We start from the raw sequence: 21,820 nt of genomic DNA, 5'->3' as shown, positions 1-21,820 counted from the left end.
CCCTGGGATAGCCTCAGTCCTGCAGGGCACCCAAAACCCTCGGGGTCCCACCAGGCAGCCAGGGTGGTGGAATGGGGGCATGAAGAGCTGGCCCAAGACTGGGCTTTGGGGCTGGGCAGAAGGAAAAGTGGCCATCACCGGGGAAATGTTCTAGGGTCACTACCAGTGGGACATTTTTGGGGGCCATAGCCAGTGAGATGATCTTGGGGCCATCCCCAGTAGGATGCTTCTGCGAAATCCCCAAGTGGGACTTTTTTGGGGTCATTCCTAATGGGACACTGCTGAGGTCAGCCCTTGTGGTACACGTTGGGCCAAGCTCAGTGGCACATTTCAGTGCAATCCCCAGTGTGTCTCTTTTGGGGCCAGCCTCAAGTGGGACATTTCCTGAAGAAAGAAAAGAAATCTTTCATTTTAGGTCTGCCTGAAATATCTCATTTTGACCCCAAACGAGGACTTAACCCTAATGGGACATCAGAAGGACAGTCACAGCCCCCAGGGCCCCTCCCCATGGGCCTTACGCTGCCGTCGCTGCAGGGCTTCAGGTCCTTCCAGAAGGTCTGCATCTGGGTGAGGTCCACCTTGTTGAGGGGGATGGACACCTCCCCAATGGGGTCGTTACGGCTGAAGCGGTCATAGTCCAGGACCTGAAGGTACAGCACCCGCTGCACCACCTTCTCGTAGGGGAACCCTGCGCCGGAGACGGAGGCCATGAGGTGACACCCACGGATGTTGGTGTCCATCCCTTCCCCTGCCAGCCCATACCTTCAAAGAGGAAAGTCTCATTCCAGTGTGGGTTGAGGTTCTTCCGCTTCACCTTGGTCTCCAGCTTGTGCTTCTTGTCAGGTAGCAGGTAGATCTTGACAAAGGGGTCACTGGTGCCGCTGAAGTCCTTGGCTGGCAGCTCCTGTGCCTTCATGATCTTGACGGTCAGGGTGGACTCCTGGAAGTTGTAGCCCACGCTGAATTGGATGCGGCCCAGGTTCTCCCGGTTGGAGCCATCATGGCCTTCATCATCCTCGGAGCCCGGCGAAAGCTGTGAGAAAGGGACAAGGAGCAGTGAGAGGGGCCGTTGTTCCCATCCCAGCTGCTCTGGCCGCACCGCACAGAGCTCCAAGTGCTGGCTCCTGCAGTTCGGCGGCTGTCAGCAGGCATCAGCCCGTCTCCCATCTCCCATCTCCCACCCGCGGGCATCTCCTCAGCTGACCCCTGGCTCCCCTCCAGTGAAACAGGGAGCACCAATTAGCCAAATCCCTCCTGACAGTGCAGCCATCATGTCCCCGTGAGGGGGGCACAGCCAGCAAGCTATGACCAGAGAAGGGGCAGGCAACCCCATGGCAGAGCCCCTTCCCACCCCAGGACCCACCATAAGCATCTCACTGGTCAGGGAGTTCACCAGGTCGGAGACAGAGGAGCGTGGCTCCGTCTTGCGATCAGACTCATCCTGCTGTGTCTGCCCGGGCACAGGTGCTGTGTTCACTGCCTTGCCACCAGCTGGCAACCTGCAGGGAGAGAAGGAGTGCCCTAGAAGGGGGCGGAGGGGAACAGGAGGTGCCTGCAGCACGGGGTGTGCCAGATCCAGGCTGCAAGATGCTGGCAGCCTGCAGCAGCCTGCTGCCCTGGATGCCCCACAGTCTGTGCCAGCACATGGGTCTCTCAAACCTGGCATGCCACCAGCGTGGTATGGCACAGCCACTGGTCCCCTTAGTGTGACCAAGCCCAGTTGCTTTATGCCACAGTGCCTGGTTGATAAGTGTCCCCTTTGCTGTCACCATTGACCCGGGGTCCTTCAGCCCCCTCTGTCCCTGTGTGGATCCCAGGAGCTGGGTATGGAGTTGCGAATGGACAGAGCAGCAATGGGCACACGCCAGGACCACGCTGCCACAATGCACGATGGGGACATGGGCACAAAGTGGCAGGGACAGATCCAAGGAAGGAGGGAATGCGCACCCCAGCTGCGGGGATAGCATACGGTATGGGGGCACATTGACAGACGGAGCACGGCGGTGCCAACCCTGGGGCAAAAAAGGCACGGGCATGCAGGCACCCATCAGCACGGCAAGCACACGCAGCACTGATGGAAATGTTGGAGACCTGGGGTGGGAGGGGAATGGAGGCGGCACAGGGACAGCCCCCTCGCACAGGCAGACAGGGAAGACAGAGAGAGCTGGGGAGGCAAAGTCAGGTTAAGAACAGAGCCAAGGTGCCTGGAGCTGCCTGGTGGTGTGCGCCGAGCCAGCAAGAGAAAGGGAGGAAGAGCGAGAGAGGAGAGGAGGAGCGACTTCTGCAGTGGGCCTGGTGGGAGGGAAGGGAGAGAGAGGAGCGGGACGCACGGAGAGGTCGGCTGCTGGCACGGGAGATGTGCTGTGGTGCTCCTCCAGGATGGGCTGCAAGGAAAGGAAGGAGCTGAGAGATGGGGACAGATGGACGGAGACGTCACAAGGCGCAGAGCTGTCCCTGCTGCGGGGCCACGAGATGGAGGAAGGAGATGGAAGTGTTGGTCATGTGACGGCGGCACTGGGGAACTTGCTAAAACATGGAGCAAAACCAAGGCAAGCGGGGTAAAAATAGCTGGTGGGAGAGAGTGGGGCCACCGCCTTCTCATGGCGATCGTGCCGGGAGGCACAGCTGCTCTCCTCTGAGGTGGCACTGCCACCAACATGAGGACTCCTGGTGCCACCTGGGAGCTTGAGGTGGCCCCAAAAGAAGCCCCAGAGTGGAGGCACAGCTCCCACAGAGCCATCCCTGCGTGTGCACCACAGTGTGGTGCAGTATTTTGGGGATCCCCTTGTCCCAGCAGTGCATCCTCTCCTGGCACGGTGCCCTGAACCCCCCCAGCATGCGGCCATCAGTGATGGGGATGGGGATGGACGGAGGGAAGGAGGGAAGGATGGGGAGGAAGGGGTCAGGGTGTGCTCGGCGTTGCCGCTCTGGCGGGGAGAGCTGCAGCCGTCGCCGTGCCCGCTGCCTGGTCGCTCCAACCTGGGCGCTCCGCGAGGCCGGCCGCCTCCTCCTCCTCCTCCTCCACCCTGCGTCTCGTCCTCCTGCAGGACTGCCCTCTTCCTTCCTCCTACCTCTTGTCCCCCTGAGCGTTCGGCTGGTTCGGCTGCGTCCCAGCGGGTTGCAGGTCGGGGATATTGGCAAAGTCATCTTGCTCTGAGAGTCCCAAAACCAGGGATAACACCACCATCCGGCCTTCCCTGCCCGGCGGGGAGGGAGCAAGACGGGGGGAGAGAAAGAGAGAGGAGAACACAGCATCAGGATGGGGACTACAGGTGGGGATGGACCGGGAGCGCAGCCCCTGAAGAGGAAATGGCATCTGGGGGTGGGTGAGGGCCGTGGGGTGACAGGTGTCAGTGGCATCCTGGGGCCAAGATGGCACCACGGTGCCAAGTAAAGAAAGCAAAAAGCAAGAGCAGCGTTAACGGCTCCGCAGAATGGTCATAGCTCGCTTGGTGCATCCCAGCTCTGGATAGGGGCTCCCACACAAACTGGGGCTGGAACCCATCGAAACAGAGAGCAACACGACCCTGGGGATGGCTGATGAGCCTCAACTATAAATCAGGAGGCTGGAGGGAGAGGGCAGAGCCTGTGAGACACAGTGGAGCACAGAGGGGGTCTCCACCGGCAGTGAGCTGGGGATGGATGACGGGATGCCTGCAGCTGAGAGGACCCTTGCATCAGGGGAGGTGACTACGGGGAGGATGCAGAGGATGGGATATACCGAGCAGTGACGGCATCCCATGGCAAAATATGGGGACAGTGCGCAATAAGATACGGGGAGAGCACACGGTGAGATACAGGGATGGCATGGAGCACCCTGCAGCCTGAGCGGGCACCGAAAATGGGGCCATGCAGCTGGGCACCCCACACAGGGGGACTGTCACCGTTGCATCCCCTCATCCCACGGAGCTGACGGGACCCGTGGGCACCGAGCCAGGTTGGGCAGATGGGAGCCCTCCCTGAACCCCTGCCGTGGGCTTTACCCAAGCCTGGAGGAACCGCCGGGGAGAGGAGGAGCCCGCGAGCGAACTTACAGGAAGGACTTCATGTCCAAGCCACGGTTGCGTATTTGCCCCACCACGTGGTCCCAGCTGCCGGGGTTGGAGCGGCTCGTGCGCTGCTTGGAGCTGGCAGCGATGCCCTGGCGCACTTGGCCACCGCGGGAGCCCCGGGGGTTGCTGGCGCTGCCGGAGGAGCTGCTGTGGGCCTGGAGGTGGCCCAGGCTCTGGCTGGTGGTCGGCTGGCTGTGGTTGCTGCGCTGATGCTGGCTGAGGGGCTGCTGCAGGCTTTGCTGACGCATGAGCGTGCGGGGCCTCTGGCATTTAGGGTCGCCTGCTGAGGTGGGGATATACTCAAGGGTAGTGGCTGTGGACAGGGTGGAGTCCTCGAAACTTAGGGAGAGGAAGGGCAGAGGAGAGGAGAGAAAGGAGAAGAAGGTGAAAGGGCAAAATTGGAGGAAGGAAAAGAAGAGAGTTAGCGAGAAGATGCCCCAGTGCAGGGAGCACTCTGGCAGGGGCCAGAGGCTACAGCCAGCGGTTTCTCTGCCTCCCGGCTGCAGCACAGCCTCTCTGCGCTCCCGCGCTGCCATCTCACCACTGCCGCCTGCCCGGTGTGTTCGCAGCGCCCGTCTGACCTCCTCTGCCAGCTGCGTAATGAGGCTGCTGCTGTGGGAAGGCGGGTCCCTTGGTGCCACACGGCGCCGCTCACGTGCTGCAGCCAGCCCGCCCTGTCCCCATTACCCCATCCCTCCCAGCACAGCAGCACCCAAGATGCGTGGCACCACCGTCCCCGGAGCACCTCAGCATGCTGGGATGGCACAGTGCACCACACGTTCCCAAGGGTGAAGCCGGGCACAAACAGAGCACAACAGGCACACAGCAACAGGGAGAGCAGATGGATCCCACTGGGTTGGCGCAGATGGGGATGCGCATTGCTGTTGGGCACCCTTGGGACGCCCGTGACTCTCATGGATGGGGACAAAGTGTGGCGCTGGGTGCTGCCCACGTGCAGAGCAGCAGGTGCGTGGCATGGTGCCGTTGCGCTGAGTAAGGGCATGCAGCCCAGCCAGCCTGGCTAAAGCCTTGAGGGGGTCCTTGGTGCAGGGGGGAGCCTTCTTCAGAAGCAGCCTCCCTCCCCAGCACCATGGCTCCTTTGTTGCCCAGGGGCCAGCGGGGCAAAGCTGTGCCGCTGTGCACTGCAGCAGTGGGGAGGCAGAGCTGCAGGCAGTGTAAATTTTGTATATATGCATATATATATATATATATACACATGTATATTATATATATATATATATATATAAATTTTAAAAAAAAGGGGAGGGGGAGAAAGATAAAGAAAGAGTGAGAGGTGGAAAAAAGAGAGAGAAGAGGGAAGGGACTGGAGAGCTGGGACAGATCTGGCCCTGAGGCCCCTGGGGCCCAAAGGCACGTGGGGCGCTGTGCCTCCTCCGCGCCCGCCGCCGACCTCCTTTCAGTTTCCTATCAAATCTGAAATTAGTTCCATTTACAACCTCTCCATCATGGGAAACTAAATCTGGCTCTGCTCGGCCCCAAGCCAGCTGGAAGCTCTGGATCTGCCAACACCGCACCACGTGGGAGGCGCCCAGGGACAGGGCACTGCAGCCCCCAAACCTGTCCCCATGGGGTTCTGGGGGGCACTGAGGGGCTGGGAGGCGGTGACACTGGGAGGGCACTGAGTGGCTGAGGGTGATGCCACCAGAGGGCACTGAGTGACTGTAAGACGGTCACGGAAGGACGGCACTGAGTGGCCATGGGATGGTGGCACAGGGAAGGCACGGAATGCCCATAGTGTGATGACACCAAGTGCTACCCACGTGCCTCCTGCCAGGACGCCTTGCACAAGAGGAACCCTATCCCACAGCAACACCCGAATGCAAGTAGGCTGTGTGCAAAGATGCCAAAAAATCCCAAGGGCTTTGAGGGCGGCACTGCCATCCCCTTAACTGTCCATCCCCCTGCACCTGGCTCGGTGCACTACGCATCCCGCAGAGCTCAGCAGCATCCAGCACAGCCACGCTGCCCTGGGCCCTGCCCCAGCATCCCCACATCCTTTGCCGGCACGTTTTTGGGATCTGAACCCAGCGACTGATGGAGCAGGGGCTGCTGCAGCCCCAGCTTGAGGAGGTGGAGAATACAGAGACATCGAGACCCTGGCCAGCAATCTGCTGCCACCACTTTTTCCCCTAAAGCTCAGATCGTGCCCCAGTGCACGGGGTTGCACTGTGGATGGCACACGGACGGCGGAGCAGCGTGTCCCTGTGATGTCCCAGCACCGCAGGGATGTGGGTGAGCGGCTCCTGACCCCCCTGGCAGGGGAGTGGAGAGGGGGCATCCATCCGGGAGGGCTGTGCGTGCTCACTCACTTGGACAGGCTGAGCTTCCCTGCGGCCAAGTGGCTCTGCACCGTGTGCCAGCGGCCCCTCGCTGCCTTCCCTGTGCCGGGCTCGCTGTGTGCAGAGATGCTGCTCCTCATGCCGTCCTCGGCGCACTGCTGCTTGTCCCCGGGGTGGCCGTCGCGGTCCCCGGCCAAGCCTGCGGTGGCCGATGCCGTCAGCTTAGCCCCTGATAACAGAGAGCCACTGGGCCGGGCCGGCAGACGGACCCCCCCAGGACAGACATGGAAAGGGGCCGGATAGACAGACGGACGTGTCGGGGAGCCATGGTGTGCGGAGGGACAAGGAAGAGGGCACAGAGCCAGAGGTGGACAGACAGACAAGGGACGGACAGAGAGAGAGAGAGAGAGAGAGAGAGATACATCAGCACTGCCAAAAAAATAAATCAAAATAAATGGGCCGGGGGAGGAGGGGGGGCCTGGAAGGCGTGCGGGGCAAAATGGTACAAATCCAAAAGGGAAAAAAAAAACCAAACAAAAAAACCAAAAGACAAAGGGGAAAGGAGCCCTGTCCAAAACGTGCAACACCACCCCTGCTGCCGGGGGCCCCGGGGTTGCTCGTCTCCATGGGGCTGCCCATGGGGTGGGGGGGAGGAGGAGGAGGATGAGGAGGAGGAGGAGGAAGGCGCGTGGGTGCTGCCCATGTAGTCATAGCCCGGTAAGGAGAGACTCACTTGAGGGAAAGGCGCGGGTCACCGTATGGGGCGTAAGGTGAAATGTTTAGAATAAACTCCTTGGGAGGGTACGAGCTCCATTTCTGCTGCACTGTGTTGTCATTGTTATTCCAAAAGTCTCTGTCTAGATCGCTACAGCAGACCGTGGGGAGGGAGAAAGAAGAGGGAAATACAAGAGAGAAAGCTGAATTCCTGCCAGGGGGAGCGCAGCCCCCCGCCCCGGCTGGGCCCTGTGGAGAGAAACAGACAAGACGGATGGACGGACGGATGGCTGCAGAGAGATGGGAGCAGGCTGAGGGGAGAGAAGGGTGCAGAGGGTTAGAGAAATGCGGTGCAGGGCTGCTTCCCAGCATTCTGGCAGCCGGATCTGGAGAGGGACGCAGCAGTGAGTAGAGGGGATCCCATTGCCAGAACCATCCCCCCTGCGTGCTCCTTTTGGCACATCATGTCTGGACACACAGGGACCCCATCCTGTGCCCTGCCATTATCCACACAGGTGAAGCGTGCTCCATCCCCACGGTGTGTGAGTGTCCCCCACGTGCACCCCAGCTCCAGTGCCACAGCGGCACCCCATTCTGCTGCTGGGGGCCATGGTGACACCTCTGCTCCAACCAAGGGGACAGCAGCTCTCCACGGGGCACTGCAAGACCAGGGATGCTTTGGCATAATTGCAGACCACGCACTGCTTGGTATCCCCAGCCTAAAAATCACTGGGACAGCCACCTCTGTCCCCATGGTGCGTCCTCCCATGGATGCCCTGATCCTGGTGTCCCCACACGTCCATGGCTGACAGCAGGCAGGGCACTGTGGCACTGTGGCAGTGCCATCCCAGCCCCTCTCCCCCTGCCTTGGCACCTACTTGATGGTTTTCTTCTCACTGCGACCTCGGCTGGAATCTGGTGTGCCCACAGTCTCCAGGGATGTCTTGTACCGTTTTCCCTGTGGGGACAGCAGAGGGGTCAGAGCCAGGCGCTGCCCCCAGGTCGGAGGAGGTAATTTCAGGCTTAATTGACCCCGGGTTAGTCGATTTGCAATTCCCAGCATAAGGGATGTGGTGGCACACACAGAAGAACTGGGGCTCGGAATCGGGGCAGCGCTGTGCTGTGATTTTCAACGGATGCTCAGCAGGGAGGAGCACAATTAGCGAGCTAGGAGGTTATAGTGGGACACAGGCACAGGGACGGGGATGGGCTGGCTGTCCTGCTACGGAGCATGGCCGCCCTGCTGCCCCCGGGTGCGCTCACCACCTGCACCCTGCCCCACGGACACTTACCAGTCTGCGCTGGCACCACTGGCAGATGCCACACAGGATGATGGTGACACTAAGGCTGATGGTGATGATGGCCGAGACAAGGACGACATCGCGGGAGGGGGCCCCTGGGGAGGAGCAGAGCAGAGCTGAGGCTGGGGGACCTAAGGGCGGATGGACGGCCCTTCTGGGGACCCACAGCCACTCCACAGCACCTGTGGCGTGGGCACAAATGGGGAGAGGATCAGTAGGGACACATGGCAGGGCCACCACCCTGCCCCACTGCACTGCGGGGGCTGGTGGGACCACATCCCTGGCATCCACGGCATGGCCGCTACCTGACTGTAGCTGCTGTTTTCAGAGGCTGTATGTCCATGAAGGAGGTAGATGAGCAAATGCTAAAAGTTCAGAACAGAAATAGCAGTTACTTTGTCAAATGGATTCCTAATAACTTTAAAACCTGGCCACAGTGCCATCCATGTCCAGACATCCCCACCACCGACGTGGACAGAGAGGCTGGAGCGAGCCCACCCCGAGCCATGCTGCAGTATAAATATTAAACAATAATGGTTAATAATTAATTCACCCGCAGCCCTTGTTATTGTAATGAAATTTGCCAGCGGCTCCGGCGCTTTCATGAGTCACGGCAGCTGGACCCCACGCCCTGCTCCCACGCCTGAAGCCCACAGGGGGACAACAGGTGACAAAGCACTGGCAGCCCCCATCCTTGGAGGGCAAGGCAGGGGGCACGGTGGCACTGAGAGTTGGATGAGTGCCTCTGGAGCCGGGTGCCCGCAGGGGCCAGCGGGTGATGGTGCCACCAGGGATGGGTGGCACTGTGGGATGGAGACCTGGGATACACATGTGCTACAGAATGGGCGGGGAGGGAGGGGGGGATCCGGCGCTTGGTCACGAGGCCCCGTGTATAGAACCTGCTTAGCAACTGTTGCCTAGGAGGGAATTTGGGACCAGCCCTTAATTTCTAACATTTAGAAAGAGCCATGGAGGAGCGTGGCGCTTAGCACAGTGCTGGAGGCAATGGGACTGAGCCCTGCTCGCAGCTGCCCCATTTGGGGACATGGTGACACGTGGGACACCGTCCTGGCATTGCATCCCAGTGCTCCAAGCGCTGAGAATCCACCGTGCTTCTGCCCTTCTGGTATCCACTGTATCCCCGAGGGAAGGGCAGATGGGAAGGTGCCAGCTGGAAAATGCAGCTCCAGTGATGCAAGTGCATGGACACAGGGACTGAGCCTGTGCCAGTGGCTGCCACTTCTCACAGGGTCAAGTTCATCTCTAGTATAATCCCATAAAGGGAAATTAAAAGGGAGAAGGACAGCGTGCTGCAGGCACGACACTGAGGATTATCCCTCTTAGAGTGAAGGAGAAAGCAGAGGATGCAGTCACCAAGGGGACTTTGGCTCCTGCCCCGGTGACATCGCAGGGTCACACGCTCCCGGCACCGCTGGGCAGTGCTGCAGCAGCACTCACAATGAGTTGTTTTCCAGTCAATTAGCATCGCTTAATTAAGCAGAGAAGCCGAGCGCAGAGCTCCCGGCTCGTCCCCAGCTGCAGGTGCTGCCCGGCGCGCAGGGAGGCGGCACGGGGGGAGACGTGGCCCCTGGCTGGGAAGGGTGGGCACCCCTATGATCGTTGTCACGCTCACAGCACTTCCAAAAGGGCACGGAGCCCAAAAACGGCCAATTCCCCAAATGTTCTGCGGGGAGCATCAAAGCACGGAGCCTCCTCTCGAAGTTCCCAAAATAACCCCCGCCTGCTGCGCTCCCGGGAAGCGCGATCGCAGCCGCTCCCCGTAGCCGGCGTGCACGGCTCCGCGCCGAGGCTCTGTCGCGTGCCAAGCGCCGACAGCGGAAGGGGAAGCGGGCGAGGGTTCCAAGAGCGCCCGCAGCCACCGAGGGATGAGATGGCGAGCCCAGGGATGGAAATGGGGCGCCCGGTCCCGGTGGGTGTGGGCTCAGAGCATCGCTGTGCGCTACAGGAGCACCGCCCCGCGCTGCGCCGTGCAACGGGGCAGGAGTGAAGTGGCCGCGGTGCCACAGCGGGGCTTCCCAGATGCCGCTCGCCTGGTGCCACGCTGTTCGTTCCTCTCTTGCTCATCCTCCTACCCATTTGCTAGATATTTTCCAAAGCTCTTATTTTTAGGTTGCAGCTGAGAAGCTGCGAATTTGCAGCTTTGTGCTCCTGTGCAGGATGCAGGGGGAGCTGCGATGGAAACCCCCAGAAGGAGAGTGAAGAGCGGGCACGGCCAGCCGCCCAGCCCAGTGCTGCTGGTGGCCACCCCAGCAAGCTGCTGGCCATGCTTTCAGCACCTGTCTCCACCGAGCACTGCTGCTCATCATGCTAGGAGCGCCCAGGGCGAGAGGGTTGGGAACAGGCGTCTGCTTTCCATCTGTGCATTTGTCTGCCTATCCGCAGGCCCCCCTCTCCAACACACCCATCCATCTCTCCAGCCACCCGTCCATCCCTTGTACACAGCTGTCTCTCCATCCAGCCATCTGGCCAGCCTCCGGAGCTGCCAGTCTGTCCATCCCTGTCCCCATCCACACCAAGCCGCCTGCCCCAGGGACCCGCGCCACTTCCCCGGTGCCTCTCCGCTGGCACCCACTGGGAATGCCAACACTTCAGCTGCAAAAGGTGGCAGCAGTGCCTATAGGCACCTTTCCAAAATACCAGCATTGTGCCCTCCTGGTGCCACAAACCCTTCTGCAGTATGGCACAGGGAGGGGCAGTGGGGACCCCCAGGGCTCCATGTCCTCATGCCCACGTCGGCCGGGTGCATCCGCACGCAGAGGGCAGCACATGGATGCACTCTTCCCCCAGTGCTCTCCTGCAGTCAGGTTATTTTCAGCTCAGGATTTCCGGAGACATGCCTGGTTTCTCTGCTTTGTGCTTCCCGCTTCTGATGAGCACCTGAGCCCCCCAGAACTTTGCGTACCCACAGATGCCCAGCCATCACACCAAGGACTAGCTTCCTTGTCAGCATCCCAGCTCCTGACATCCTTGTGACATCCCGTGTCCTCCAGCACAGATAGCTCTGGCTCAGCCCCAGCTGTCTTCCCAAAACATGGTCCCATGTGTACAGCCTCCTCCTTCTCCTCACCCCCATCTTCATGGAGGGACCCTGAGCTGCACCCTCAGTGATGCACTCAGACCCCAGCACAGTGGGAATGGTCTCCTATGGCGGGTCCCCATCTCCCTCTCCATCTTCATGCATCCCACCATAAGAATACCCTGGCTTGGACAGAGAGAACCGTGCCACATGCTTTGCCCTCCCTCTCTCCCTCCCTCAATGCCTCGGCTCTGTCTCCAGCAGCGCCATCAGCCGCTTCCCTTTCAAACCTCATTAACTCCCCCCAAGGTGACCCGCTCCCTCCTGCAGCAGGGCCAGGAACAGAGCTGCCCGGGGATGATACCCAGGGACAGGGGGACCCCGCACGCTCCCGGGGCACCCCAAGCTCACAGCTGGTGGCACTGCATGATGGTACGATGGCACCATGGGGCACAGGACCAAGCTGCCGTGCCCCCAGCACACCATGCCCCACGGTGTGCCCTCAGCCTTGTCCCCAGGTCCCCGCTGTTCCTGCTCAATACTCAGGCTGGCGCTCTGCCTTTGTACACAGCCACCGTGCACCAGCCCCACTGTCTGCTCTTCGAAAGCCCTTCCCCTGCTGAATTCATCTATAATAGATATTGGAGCTGAGCCCCCAGGGGCTGGGGGGTGGCAGTGATATTATCTGCATCTGTCTTCATTCCCCTCTCTCTCCCCGCCCTTCTCCAGCAGGCTGAAAAGCCGCGAGAGCAGGCGGAGGAAAGCCACCTCTGGTTCCGCTCTGCTCCTTGGCACTGGGGGATCGACCACAGCTCCCCATCTCCATGTCCCTGCGTCCCCATCAACTGGCCCATCCCCATCCCCATTCCTATCCTTATCCCTGTCCTGATCCCTGTCACTATCTCAGTCCCCATCTCCATCCCAGGCACTCCCATGGGCACCCCACTTCCATGGGAACAGGACAGAGCTGCATGGGGACACAGGCATAGGCAGGGAATGTGCAGGACACAGCAGGTGCCTGGCTCCTGGCAAGGCACACTGGGTTATTTATCTGCACCCGCAGGGACAAGGATGCAGGTGGGGAGCGGGGACAACAGCTCCCAGCACCTGTCTGGGGCACAGGAATGGAGCATTTGGGTGCAGTTGCTGCGGGAGAGGGGAAGAGGAGGTCTCACCCGTTGTGCAAATAGCTAGTGACACTGAAGTTACCCCCATCACCCCGTGCATCTCCTCCACAACAACAACAGTGCTGGCTGTGCCCATGGAGAGCACAGCACTGGGGAGAGAGTGCTGCTGGCACCTGGTCTCTATGCTGTCCTCCTCTTGGCACCCCAGCTGTCCTCAAGGCCACCTATATCCAGTGGCTTGGCCATGGGTGCCAAACTCAGAGGGGGAATGGAACCATGGAGCAGCAGAGGGGCAGGCAGGCAAGCAGTGAGCAGAGCAGATGGTGCCCTGGTGTCAGCCACTGCGGCACCCTGATGCTATAGGGCCAGTTTCGTAGGGATGCCCCACGTAGTGGGAGAGCCAGGAGTGGGACCATGGGACAGAAGGGGTGTGTGCTCCGTCCCAGTGCCAACCTTGTGAAGGCACAGCAGACACAGGGGGCAAGGAGGATGTGACTCCGGGAGCAAATAGGGGGAGCATTGGAGGGGGAATGAATCCAGGTGCAGAGTCTGGGCTGCAGAAAGGGTGAGCAAGGGGCTGCTGGGGACCTGTCCCATCTCCCCACTGTCATCACAATGCCGGGTGACCTTGGGCCACCGGCCGATCCCGCAGGGCATCCCAGCCGGGCAGTGACACCGAGCAGGCGACAACGTCCCCTCGAAGGCTGTCAGTGCTGCCGCCCGCCACGGGCGACAATGCGTGGTGCTGCCCCTCGGCGCGGCCGCATCCCGCAGGCCTGCAGCTCACGGTGCTCTGCCACGCGTCCCCGTGATGTCCCCATGTCCTTCTGCCGGCGGCTGTCACCAAGCCACGCCGTGCCATCGCCGCTCGGGCACCGCGGTGGCCGCACCCCCGCCACCTCCTCCCCGCCAGCGCCCCACATTCTTGACGACGGGGCCGAGCGGCGCCCGGGGAGCGTGAGCTCAGCAAAACGGCGGCGTGCAGCCCCCTCCCCAAAGCACGCAGCCCAGCACGGGCGGGGGGGGAGGAAGGGGCTGCGGAATCCCACCAGGGAGGGAGCTGCGAGGTCGAGGGCTGCACCGCGGGGGAGAAAAGGGGGGGGGGGGGGGGAAAGGAGGGGATGCTCCGCAGGAGCGTGACTCATTTGAAAGCGGCAGCGGTGACTTTCTACGCGGAGCAGCGCTCGGTGCGGGAGAAAAAGGGGGGACCCGCGGGGCGCGGTGCCGGTGCGGGGCGGCCTCACCTGCGCTCGCAGCCTCCGGGTCGAGGTACATGGCGGCGGGGCTCGGCGGGGCTCATCAGACGGCGGCGGCTGCAGGAGGCGGCGAGGCGCGGGACGTGGGTGCCGCGGGGGCCGCGGGGGGCGGCGGAGCGGCCGGGGCCGGCATGCGGCGGCGGGGGGGGCCCGGGAGCCTCGCGGTGTTCGGTGCCGCCCGCCCGCTGCCTGCTGCCGGCTGTGCGTGTGTGTGCGTGTGCGGGTGTGTGCCACGGTCGCGCATCCACTTGCTGCTCGCTGCTGGCGGGAGAGGAAACTGCAGCCGGCAGGGAGGGAGGGAGGGAGGGATAGAGGGAGGAGTGGGGGAGATGGGCGGGGGGGCTCCGGTTCTGGAGACCCACCCGGGGAGTGGCGGGGATAGGTGCGGGGTGGGAGCGGATGCGCGCGGACAGCGCACGGACGCGTTAATGCGCGGTGACACGCACGGGGAGCCGCACCCTGCCCGCTATCCCGCGGGGACACGCGTCAGGTGCCCGCTCCGCACCGCTCCCAGCCCTCGGGCTCCCGGAGCAGCCCCGCTCCGCACCGCTCCACGCCCGCTTTTCCCGGTGCCGGGGCTCTGCGGGCAGAGCGGCGGCGGAGGGCGGTGAAAAACGCGGAGCGGAGCTACGGAGCCACGGAGCGGGGCGTCCCCCCTTTCCCCCCCCACCTTCCCGGCCCCGCCCTTGGGCAATTTGTGCCCGGCTTTTATTGCCTCGTTAACATTTGCTATAGAGATGCAGGCGAAGAGCAAACAAACGGGAGAGCGGCTGCCGGCGGTGTGCAAACAGCGGGGCCGGCACCTTCCTGCATCCCCAGCCTCGGAGCGGGGCCGCGGCCGTGGGCCTGAGGCAGCCTCCCCGGTGGAGGCGGAGGGGCTGGGGGACTGCTAGGGGTCTGTTCTTGCGCGCACTCGGTGCGGGCAGTTGAATGGAATCGCATCCCAGCGTCTGATTGGAGCCACGGGTACGGCCTCGCGGGGAAGGGGGCTCAGTGGGAGCCATCCCGAGTCGGGCACAGCCACGAACCCGCAGTAGTTCGGGAGTTCTTGGGGCTAAACCCACGCAGGGCGGCCGTGAGTCTGCGAGCACCTGCTGGGAAGAGAGAACTCGCTTTAAACCAGGGGTGGGTGCTGAGCAGGGGGGGAGGTGGCTTTGGAGCCAACGAGTCGCCGTGAGCCCGACTCCTGCCATGCCAACTAGGGGAAGTGTAGCTTTATTTTGATTTTTTTTCCTCTCTCCCTCCCCGTATGGGAACCTTCTCATTAAACCCTTGGCACAACCCCCTGCTTTCGCTCTGCTTTTCTCCGTTCTCTTCCCACGCACTCTCGCACTGAGCGCTGAAATCCCCGTCCCTGCGCTCAGACGTCCCGGCAGCTCCGTAACCTCCCACACCCACACAGCCGCTGCCGCCGCTGCTTCCATGGGGGCCAGGTGGGTGTGCGGCACTGCTGACTCACAGCGCCGGGAGCGCTCCCCTTCCCATCCGGTCCTGGGCTTTCCCAAGGCGGTGGAGGTGGACCTCGCTTTGTGCCTGGAGTCCCCCCCGCTCCCACACGGTGGATTTATGTGCCCCAGCTCCATCTTTTTCCTCGTACGTGGCCCACGCAGCTCGGCCACACCAAAGCCCTGGGCATCCCAAACCTCTGGACCGTTTAAGCTCTGCCACCTTGAATACGTGGGCATCCCAAATCTCTGCGTATCCCAAAGCTCTGGACAAGCAGAGCTCTGCCATTCCATATCTCTGGGCAGCCCAAAGCCCTTGGCATCCCCAGTCTCTGGACAACCCAAATCCACGGGTGTCTGGAACCCTCTGGACAATTTGACCTCTGCTACCCTGAATCCCTGGGCATCGCCAACCCTCTGGGCATCACAGAGCCCTGAACAGTCAGAGCTCTGCTACCTTGGGCATCTTAAACTTGTTTATTCCACACTTGTGGACAGTCAGAACTCTGCCACCCTGAATCCTTGGGCACCTCAAAGCCCTGGTCACCCCAAATCCCCAGGCAACCAGTGCTATACCATCCCCTATCTTGAGGGCAGCCCAAACTCCCGAGCGTTTCAAACCTCTGGACCACCAGAGCTCTTCCAGACCAAATCCCTGAGCATCACAAATTCCTGGACATCCAGAGCTCTGCCACCCTGAATCCTTAGGCATCGTAACCCACTTGGCCAACCAGAGCTCTGCCAGTGAAATCCTTGGATATCCCAACCCTCTGGCCATTCCAAACCATTCAACAATCAGAGCTCTGCCACACTGGTTTACCAGAACCCCTGGGTATCCCTAACCCCATCCACCCCAAACCCTAGCGAGCCCGATCCTGCCACCTCAAACCCCTGATCCCCCCACCACAGCCCAACACGCCCAATGGTCTTCATGCTGGCAGCATGAGGACACTGCAGCCTCAGTCTGCCCACCCTCAGACCAAGGCTCCTCCATCCCAACCCTGCATTTCTGGGGGAGGTGCAGGCACAGGGCTTTCACCGCCAAATTGCAGTCTTCAGTTCCCAGCCACTTCAGCTCTAGCACAGCTCAGAAGAGGGTTGTTCTACATCTTTCTTCTTGCCTCCTCTTTTGTTTCGTTGATGGAGGGAAAATGAGAGGGGAACCATTTCTTCCCCTCTCTCCCTACTGAAAAAAAAAAAAAAAAGAACTTTTTCTTTTCTTTTCCATTGTTCAAAGCCTTTTGTACAAATTAATCTTTGGGTGGAGGCCAAGCCTGTGGAAATTTCATGTGAAATGATGAAATTCTCTGAGCCTAACAGGAGTAATTACAGGGGGTTAGGAAGCAAACTATTTTGCAGCTTTGACAAGAGCAGGCTGTGACCTGGCACTTGTTACAGCTAATAAAAATGGTAATGAACCACAGCAACCAGGCAGCTCTCCATCTCTTTCCTTCTTCTCTGGGCACTTTGGCCCACTGCAGGTTTCCCCAGGGGTGATGAGGATGGGGGACTCCAAAAGCTGCCAACCAGGTGGAGATTTCCGAGCTCCGATGCAGTTTGCCATGGGCATGGCAATGCTGTTTGCTTTGTGTGATGGGGACCAGCCCTTCAGGGTGCCATGCTGTGCTGCACCATGCCACGCCAGTGCAAAGAGACAGTGTGTCTGCGGGTGCCAGTCTTTGATACCCAAGGTAGGTTGTTTCTCCAGGAAAGCACAGTGGGGATTTCAAAGTGAAATCTGTGGAGATCCCTGGCATGGAGCGTGCCAATGCAACCCTCCTGCCCAGTGTGGGGCTGAGCTGCAGCCTCCATCTCCTCCTCTGCATCTGGATGGGTCTGAGCATCTCTTCCCTGCTGAGCCATGAGTGGTGGAAACACCACCATGAGGACCTGAGCCACCCCAAAGCTCCTTTCCCTGGGGCTGCACCCCATGGCAAGGATGGTAAATGTGATGCAAGGGAGGATGAGCGCAAGGGCAGCAGTAGTGCTTGGGCATCCTCAGTCCCTGCCTGCTCCTGGCTGACCTCGCCCTGTGCATCTTCAGCATGAGACCCTCCTTGGGGACGACGCTGGGTGCCGTGCGAGCAGTGCTGTGCACCGTGGGGACCTTGTGTAGCAGCTGCCACCAACTGGGAAAGGCAGCAGGTGGGGGCTGAAGGTCACACTTCAGACTTTGCCCGTGCCTGGCAGCTGGTGGCTGGCAGGACAGCACTGAGACTCCGCTACTCCACAGCAGCCGTGTGATGAAGGGCACCCCAGGAGTCCCAAGGTATATTTTGGCAAGCAGTGCCTCATGGATCCCACACCCAGCTTTGTCCTTCCGACAGCACCAAGCCACAAGCCAGTGTTCTTCCCCTCCTTCCCCCCATTCTGACGCTGTGCCGTGCCATGCTGCCAGGTGGTGCCCTCCCTTGTTTGATTTGCCATGAAATAAAGGGACGGATGATTGCTCCAGCGCCTGGCCTGATGCATCTCCGACGCCTGGGCAGGGGGCCCAGGGCAGGGCAGCAGTCGCTAGAGGACAGTTTTTGTGGTTCAGGAGTCAGGTTGCCATCAATTAGGTAGCGCTCTCTCCACCCTGACTCAGCAGGTCCATAGGAGCTGGGCGCCATGAGTACGTCCTGGGCACCAGTAACCACAGGAGCACCCGTGGATGGGATGGTGTGTCCTTGGGGTGTGACCACAGGGCTGGAAATAGGGTCCCCTGGCAAAGGGTTTGGGGGTGATGCTGGCCCTGGAGTACTGGGAATGGCTGCCCGTGCTGCTCTGCCCTCCCAGCTAAAGCATTTTGCGTTCTGCACTTGTGCCATTAGTAATAGGTGCACCACAATGAATGATGCCCTCTATTAGGTACGCCCTTAATCCCATCAGGAGTTCCCACAGCATATTGCAGGGTGGGCAGAAGGCAGCCAGGCTATGCCATTAGCCATGGATCCTGCTCACAACCACTGGTGTTTCACCAGGCAGCAGGCACAAACAGGGCATTGTACAGCAGGCAGTGGGCACAAGTCTGGGTTCCTTGGCACCTCCAGCATTGGGGTAGAGGCAGGATTCCCCAATAGGGGAATGGGGGGTGGGGGTGCAGCCAGTCACTGGGAATATGAGGAAGGGTCTTGGTTATCCCGCTCCAGTAAGGAGCAGCCCCAGCAGGGAGCGCGGTGGGGAATGTGCTTAGCAGAAAAGTTCCTAATGGCCGTGGTTATTAAGAACAGGTTGTGCCAAACCCCTCTAATAGCGTCCTTAAATGCAATCGCTGATGGAGAAGATAAGAGAGCAGAGGGCAGAGCGGCGCTGCGCCTTTCAAGCAGTACCACGGCACACTCATTAAGGAACTGGACCCTTCCCAGGCAGATGGAGATGATGCTTTTTTTTTTGGTGCACCCATGCAGCCCCACCCTGCAGGGCTGTGGCATCTGAGGACATTTGGCAGTGCGCTTGGGGCAGAGCCCCTTGGTCCCACATTTTCACCAGGAGCGGATGCATTCTATGCTACCTGCAGGGAACAGGAAGACCCAAACAGTCGTGAGCCCTGGGGCATCTTATGGGGACAGTAGCAGTGTGCAATTTGGGGCAGCACAAGGATTTGCCACTCCTGTTCCACCGATGGGCTCCCTGGGCCAGCATGGGAAACACCTCAGGATGGGGCAGTGCCAGTGCTTAATTGGGCTCTCCTACACCATACCCTTGTTGGAGGCAGCCTGTCCCCAGCGGGAAGAGCAGAATGACCCCTCTGGCCTGGGGACAAAGCAGGGTTCTGCCCTTTGGGACCTTGGGGTCAGACTGTTCCACTCACTGCGGGGAAAGTCACCAGGGTAGGCAGAGGATGAGGTGGGATGTGGGGTGAGATAGGCTATGGGCTATGGGGTGGGACTGGGATGGGATGGAAGGGGAGGAAATGCAATGGGAGGGGATCGAGCAGGATGGGATGGGACATGGTGGGATGGGGCAGGGTTTAGATGGGGTGGCAATGGATGGGGACGAATGGAAATGGCATAGGGATGAGATGGGATGGTTAATGTGTCCTCTGAGGAGTATCTGAGCGAAGTGTCTCTGGCCCTATTTGCAAAATTTTGGGGTTCAGAGTGTGGGTGAGACCACGCTCCTTCTCAGCCAGTGGAAACACACCCCAAGGCAGGCAATTCCTGCAGGGGGTGCAGAGGGAGCAGTGGGGCAGGGCTCAGCCAAACTAAGTGAAGAGCTGGTAGGGCTCCAGGGGGCAGGAGCAGACAGGGGCTTGGTGCAGACCCAGAGCTGGAAAGTGGCCTGGATCTGCGGCACAGGAAGTACAGCCAGAGGCTCCGCTCCCTGCTTCTTCATCCTCACCCTCTCTGCACATCCCAGGTCTGTCACGGGCTCCATCCCAACCCGGGGAGCTTCTCTCTTTGTGACTCAACTGCAGCTGCTTTCCCTGACGGAATCCCCCTCCACGGCTGAGTGTCACCCGCTGACGCAAATCCTCCCACCCTCAATGCCAGCTCCAGATTTAGAAGGATTTTGGGGAAGGTGGCAGGAGGAACCAATCACCCCCAGCCCCATTGCAGAGCAGACAGGCATGCAAAGCCCCATATGTGGTGTGCCATGGGGGGGAGGGGGAGGAATCTCCAACTGTAGGGCAGCTAAGGGACACTGAGGTCACTCCATGCCATGCTGGGGTGCCCCATCCTCTTCTAGAGCCGCACCTCCAAGCAGGCTGCTCTCCAGTAGTGCAGTGCCACATGTCCTGCCCATGAGTGGGGACCCCCTCAGCACTCCTGGGAGGGCAGAAATGGAGATCACTGTGAAGGAATGGGACAAATCAGGTGCACCGTCAGCACTGGGAGCCCTGCAAGCACCAGGATGCTCTTAGGAGCACTGTGATGAACCAGGAATTTTGGGAACCCTGGGATGCTCCAGGAGCACTGGCAATTTTGGGAATCCTGGGAGCACTCTGGGAGAACCAGGAGCTCTGGACTGTGTTGGGAGCAGCAGGAATAACGTGAGCCCCGGGGGAACGGGGGTGTGGCAGGAGCACAAAGAAACCCAGGAGCAGCAAAATGCACTGGGAGTACCGGCAGAAGCAGGAACAATGGGAATCTTGGGAACCCTGGGAGCATCAGCATGCTGCAAGAGCTCCGGGTGCTCTGGGAGCACAAGAAGCGCTGGGCTGTGCTGGGAGAAGTAAAAACACTGGAAACACCGTGTGGAGCGGATGGATGTGCCAGGAGCATGAGGAAACTGGGGAGCACCCGGCGTGTAGGAATGCTCCAGCAGCACCGGGATGCCCTGGGTACGCAGGGCTGCTCTTAAGAGCATCGCCGGCACTGGGATACGCCTGGGGGGGGGCTCGGCGCGGTCTAAAAGCTCCTCCTGGCGGCTCCCGCTGAGAACTACCGGACACAGCACCCCGCGTGGCCCGGAGGGGGGCAGCGGGACTCCCAGACCCTTGGAGAGAGCCAGGGAACCCCTTTTCCCATGTGGTGCAGTGGGAAAGCCCGGGTAGATGCGGGTGTCAGGCTGCTGCTGCTCCATGGGAGACTGGGGCAGGGATGCAGTGGTATCCAAGAACCCAACGTGCCTACTCCAGGAATCCCTCTCTGCCAGTGATCCCTCCTCTGGCAGCAAGGGAAGAGGAGGGATGGAAGCTGCGCCCAGCGATTGGAAGGGGCAGCTGTTGGCATGCAGGCAGAGCATGCTATGCCGTAGCCTCCAGCTATAGATATGCAGGGAAAAATCAATACCTCGCTGTGCAGGAAGGCAGTGGCAAGCCGCTTTTAATAGCAGTCTGTCCCATTTGCAGCCTTCCTCAATCCTGACCCAGAGAGACCGACCTCTGTCTAAACGAGCTGCCTCATCCCAAGGGGAAGCGGGCTTTAAAAAGCAGCAGCATCCAAAGATGAGGAGATGAGGCTGTGGTTGTGCTGGAATATTCCACCGCATCCTGTGCCATCCCAGACCATGTTCTTTGCACCGAGGTCCCCGTTTTCCCTGGGATCACATGTGGCAGAGGGGCAGCAGCAGGGCAGTGAACAGCAGCAGCTCTAGAGGATAAAAGGAGTTCCCGTGGGAATGAAGAGAGCTGGCCCCTCTCCCCCTGGTATTATAGAGATGCTCAGGCAGGGGAGCAGGCATGGTGGCATATCTAGGTCAGCAGTGCGAGAGGCTAAATGAGCTTCCTCATTATGTGCTGCTGCCTCCGCAGCACACCTACATGAGGATGTGGAAATTGGATGAGGCGGGGACCTCTGGGGGCAGAGAAAGGCAGGGGACGGTACTGCAAGGAGATCAGGAGGAAAACATGTGAGCTGACGCTGGGAAGTGGGATGCATGGCAGCATCCATGAGGGATGAATGGATCGATGGATAGATGGATGGATGGATGCAGATGTGGTGCATCGGCCTTGCTGCTGGAGGGGATGAGCGCGGGGTGAGGTTGCCTCGGTAAAATGACGGTCAGGAGATGTGCTGTGCCTCTGGCTCTGTGCTAGGGCTGAAGGGCTGGCTGTGTGCTCACTGATGCTTGGAGGTGGCATGTTGGAGTCAGGTAAGCTGTTAGTCCTGGCTGTACTGTCCCCAAACCTTGTCTTGCTGCCTTTTGATGCTGCTCTTTGTG

At 60.4% G+C, this 21,820-nt stretch overlaps 1 protein-coding gene across 4 annotated transcripts in view; it reads right to left on the bottom strand.

Moving 5' to 3' along the window:
- Positions 1-13,906, bottom strand: part of SYT7 (synaptotagmin 7) — a 16,160-nt gene extending 2,254 nt beyond the window's left edge. Inside the window, exons 1-10 of one of the 4 annotated variants that reach the window (XM_048949586.1) lie at positions 13,776-13,906; positions 8,359-8,462; positions 7,945-8,024; positions 7,086-7,217; positions 6,383-6,598; positions 4,035-4,391; positions 3,072-3,197; positions 1,364-1,499; positions 763-1,033; positions 519-688 (exon numbers count right to left, since the gene is read on the bottom strand). In XM_048949586.1, coding sequence (XP_048805543.1) covers positions 519-688; positions 763-1,033; positions 1,364-1,499; positions 3,072-3,197; positions 4,035-4,391; positions 6,383-6,598; positions 7,086-7,217; positions 7,945-8,024; positions 8,359-8,462; positions 13,776-13,806 — 1,623 coding nt within the window. In that variant the 5' untranslated portion in view covers positions 13,807-13,906. The other 3 variants (XM_048949588.1, XM_048949585.1, XM_048949589.1) reach the window with 3 other exon arrangements.
- Positions 13,907-21,820: the final 7,914 nt, after the last annotated feature.

This window comes from Lagopus muta, chromosome 6, assembly GCF_023343835.1.
Source record: "Lagopus muta isolate bLagMut1 chromosome 6, bLagMut1 primary, whole genome shotgun sequence".
Classification (NCBI taxonomy): Eukaryota; Metazoa; Chordata; class Aves; order Galliformes; family Phasianidae; genus Lagopus; species Lagopus muta.
Note: the sequence above shows the minus strand (reverse complement) of the source record. Positions and strands in the feature narration are given on the sequence as shown.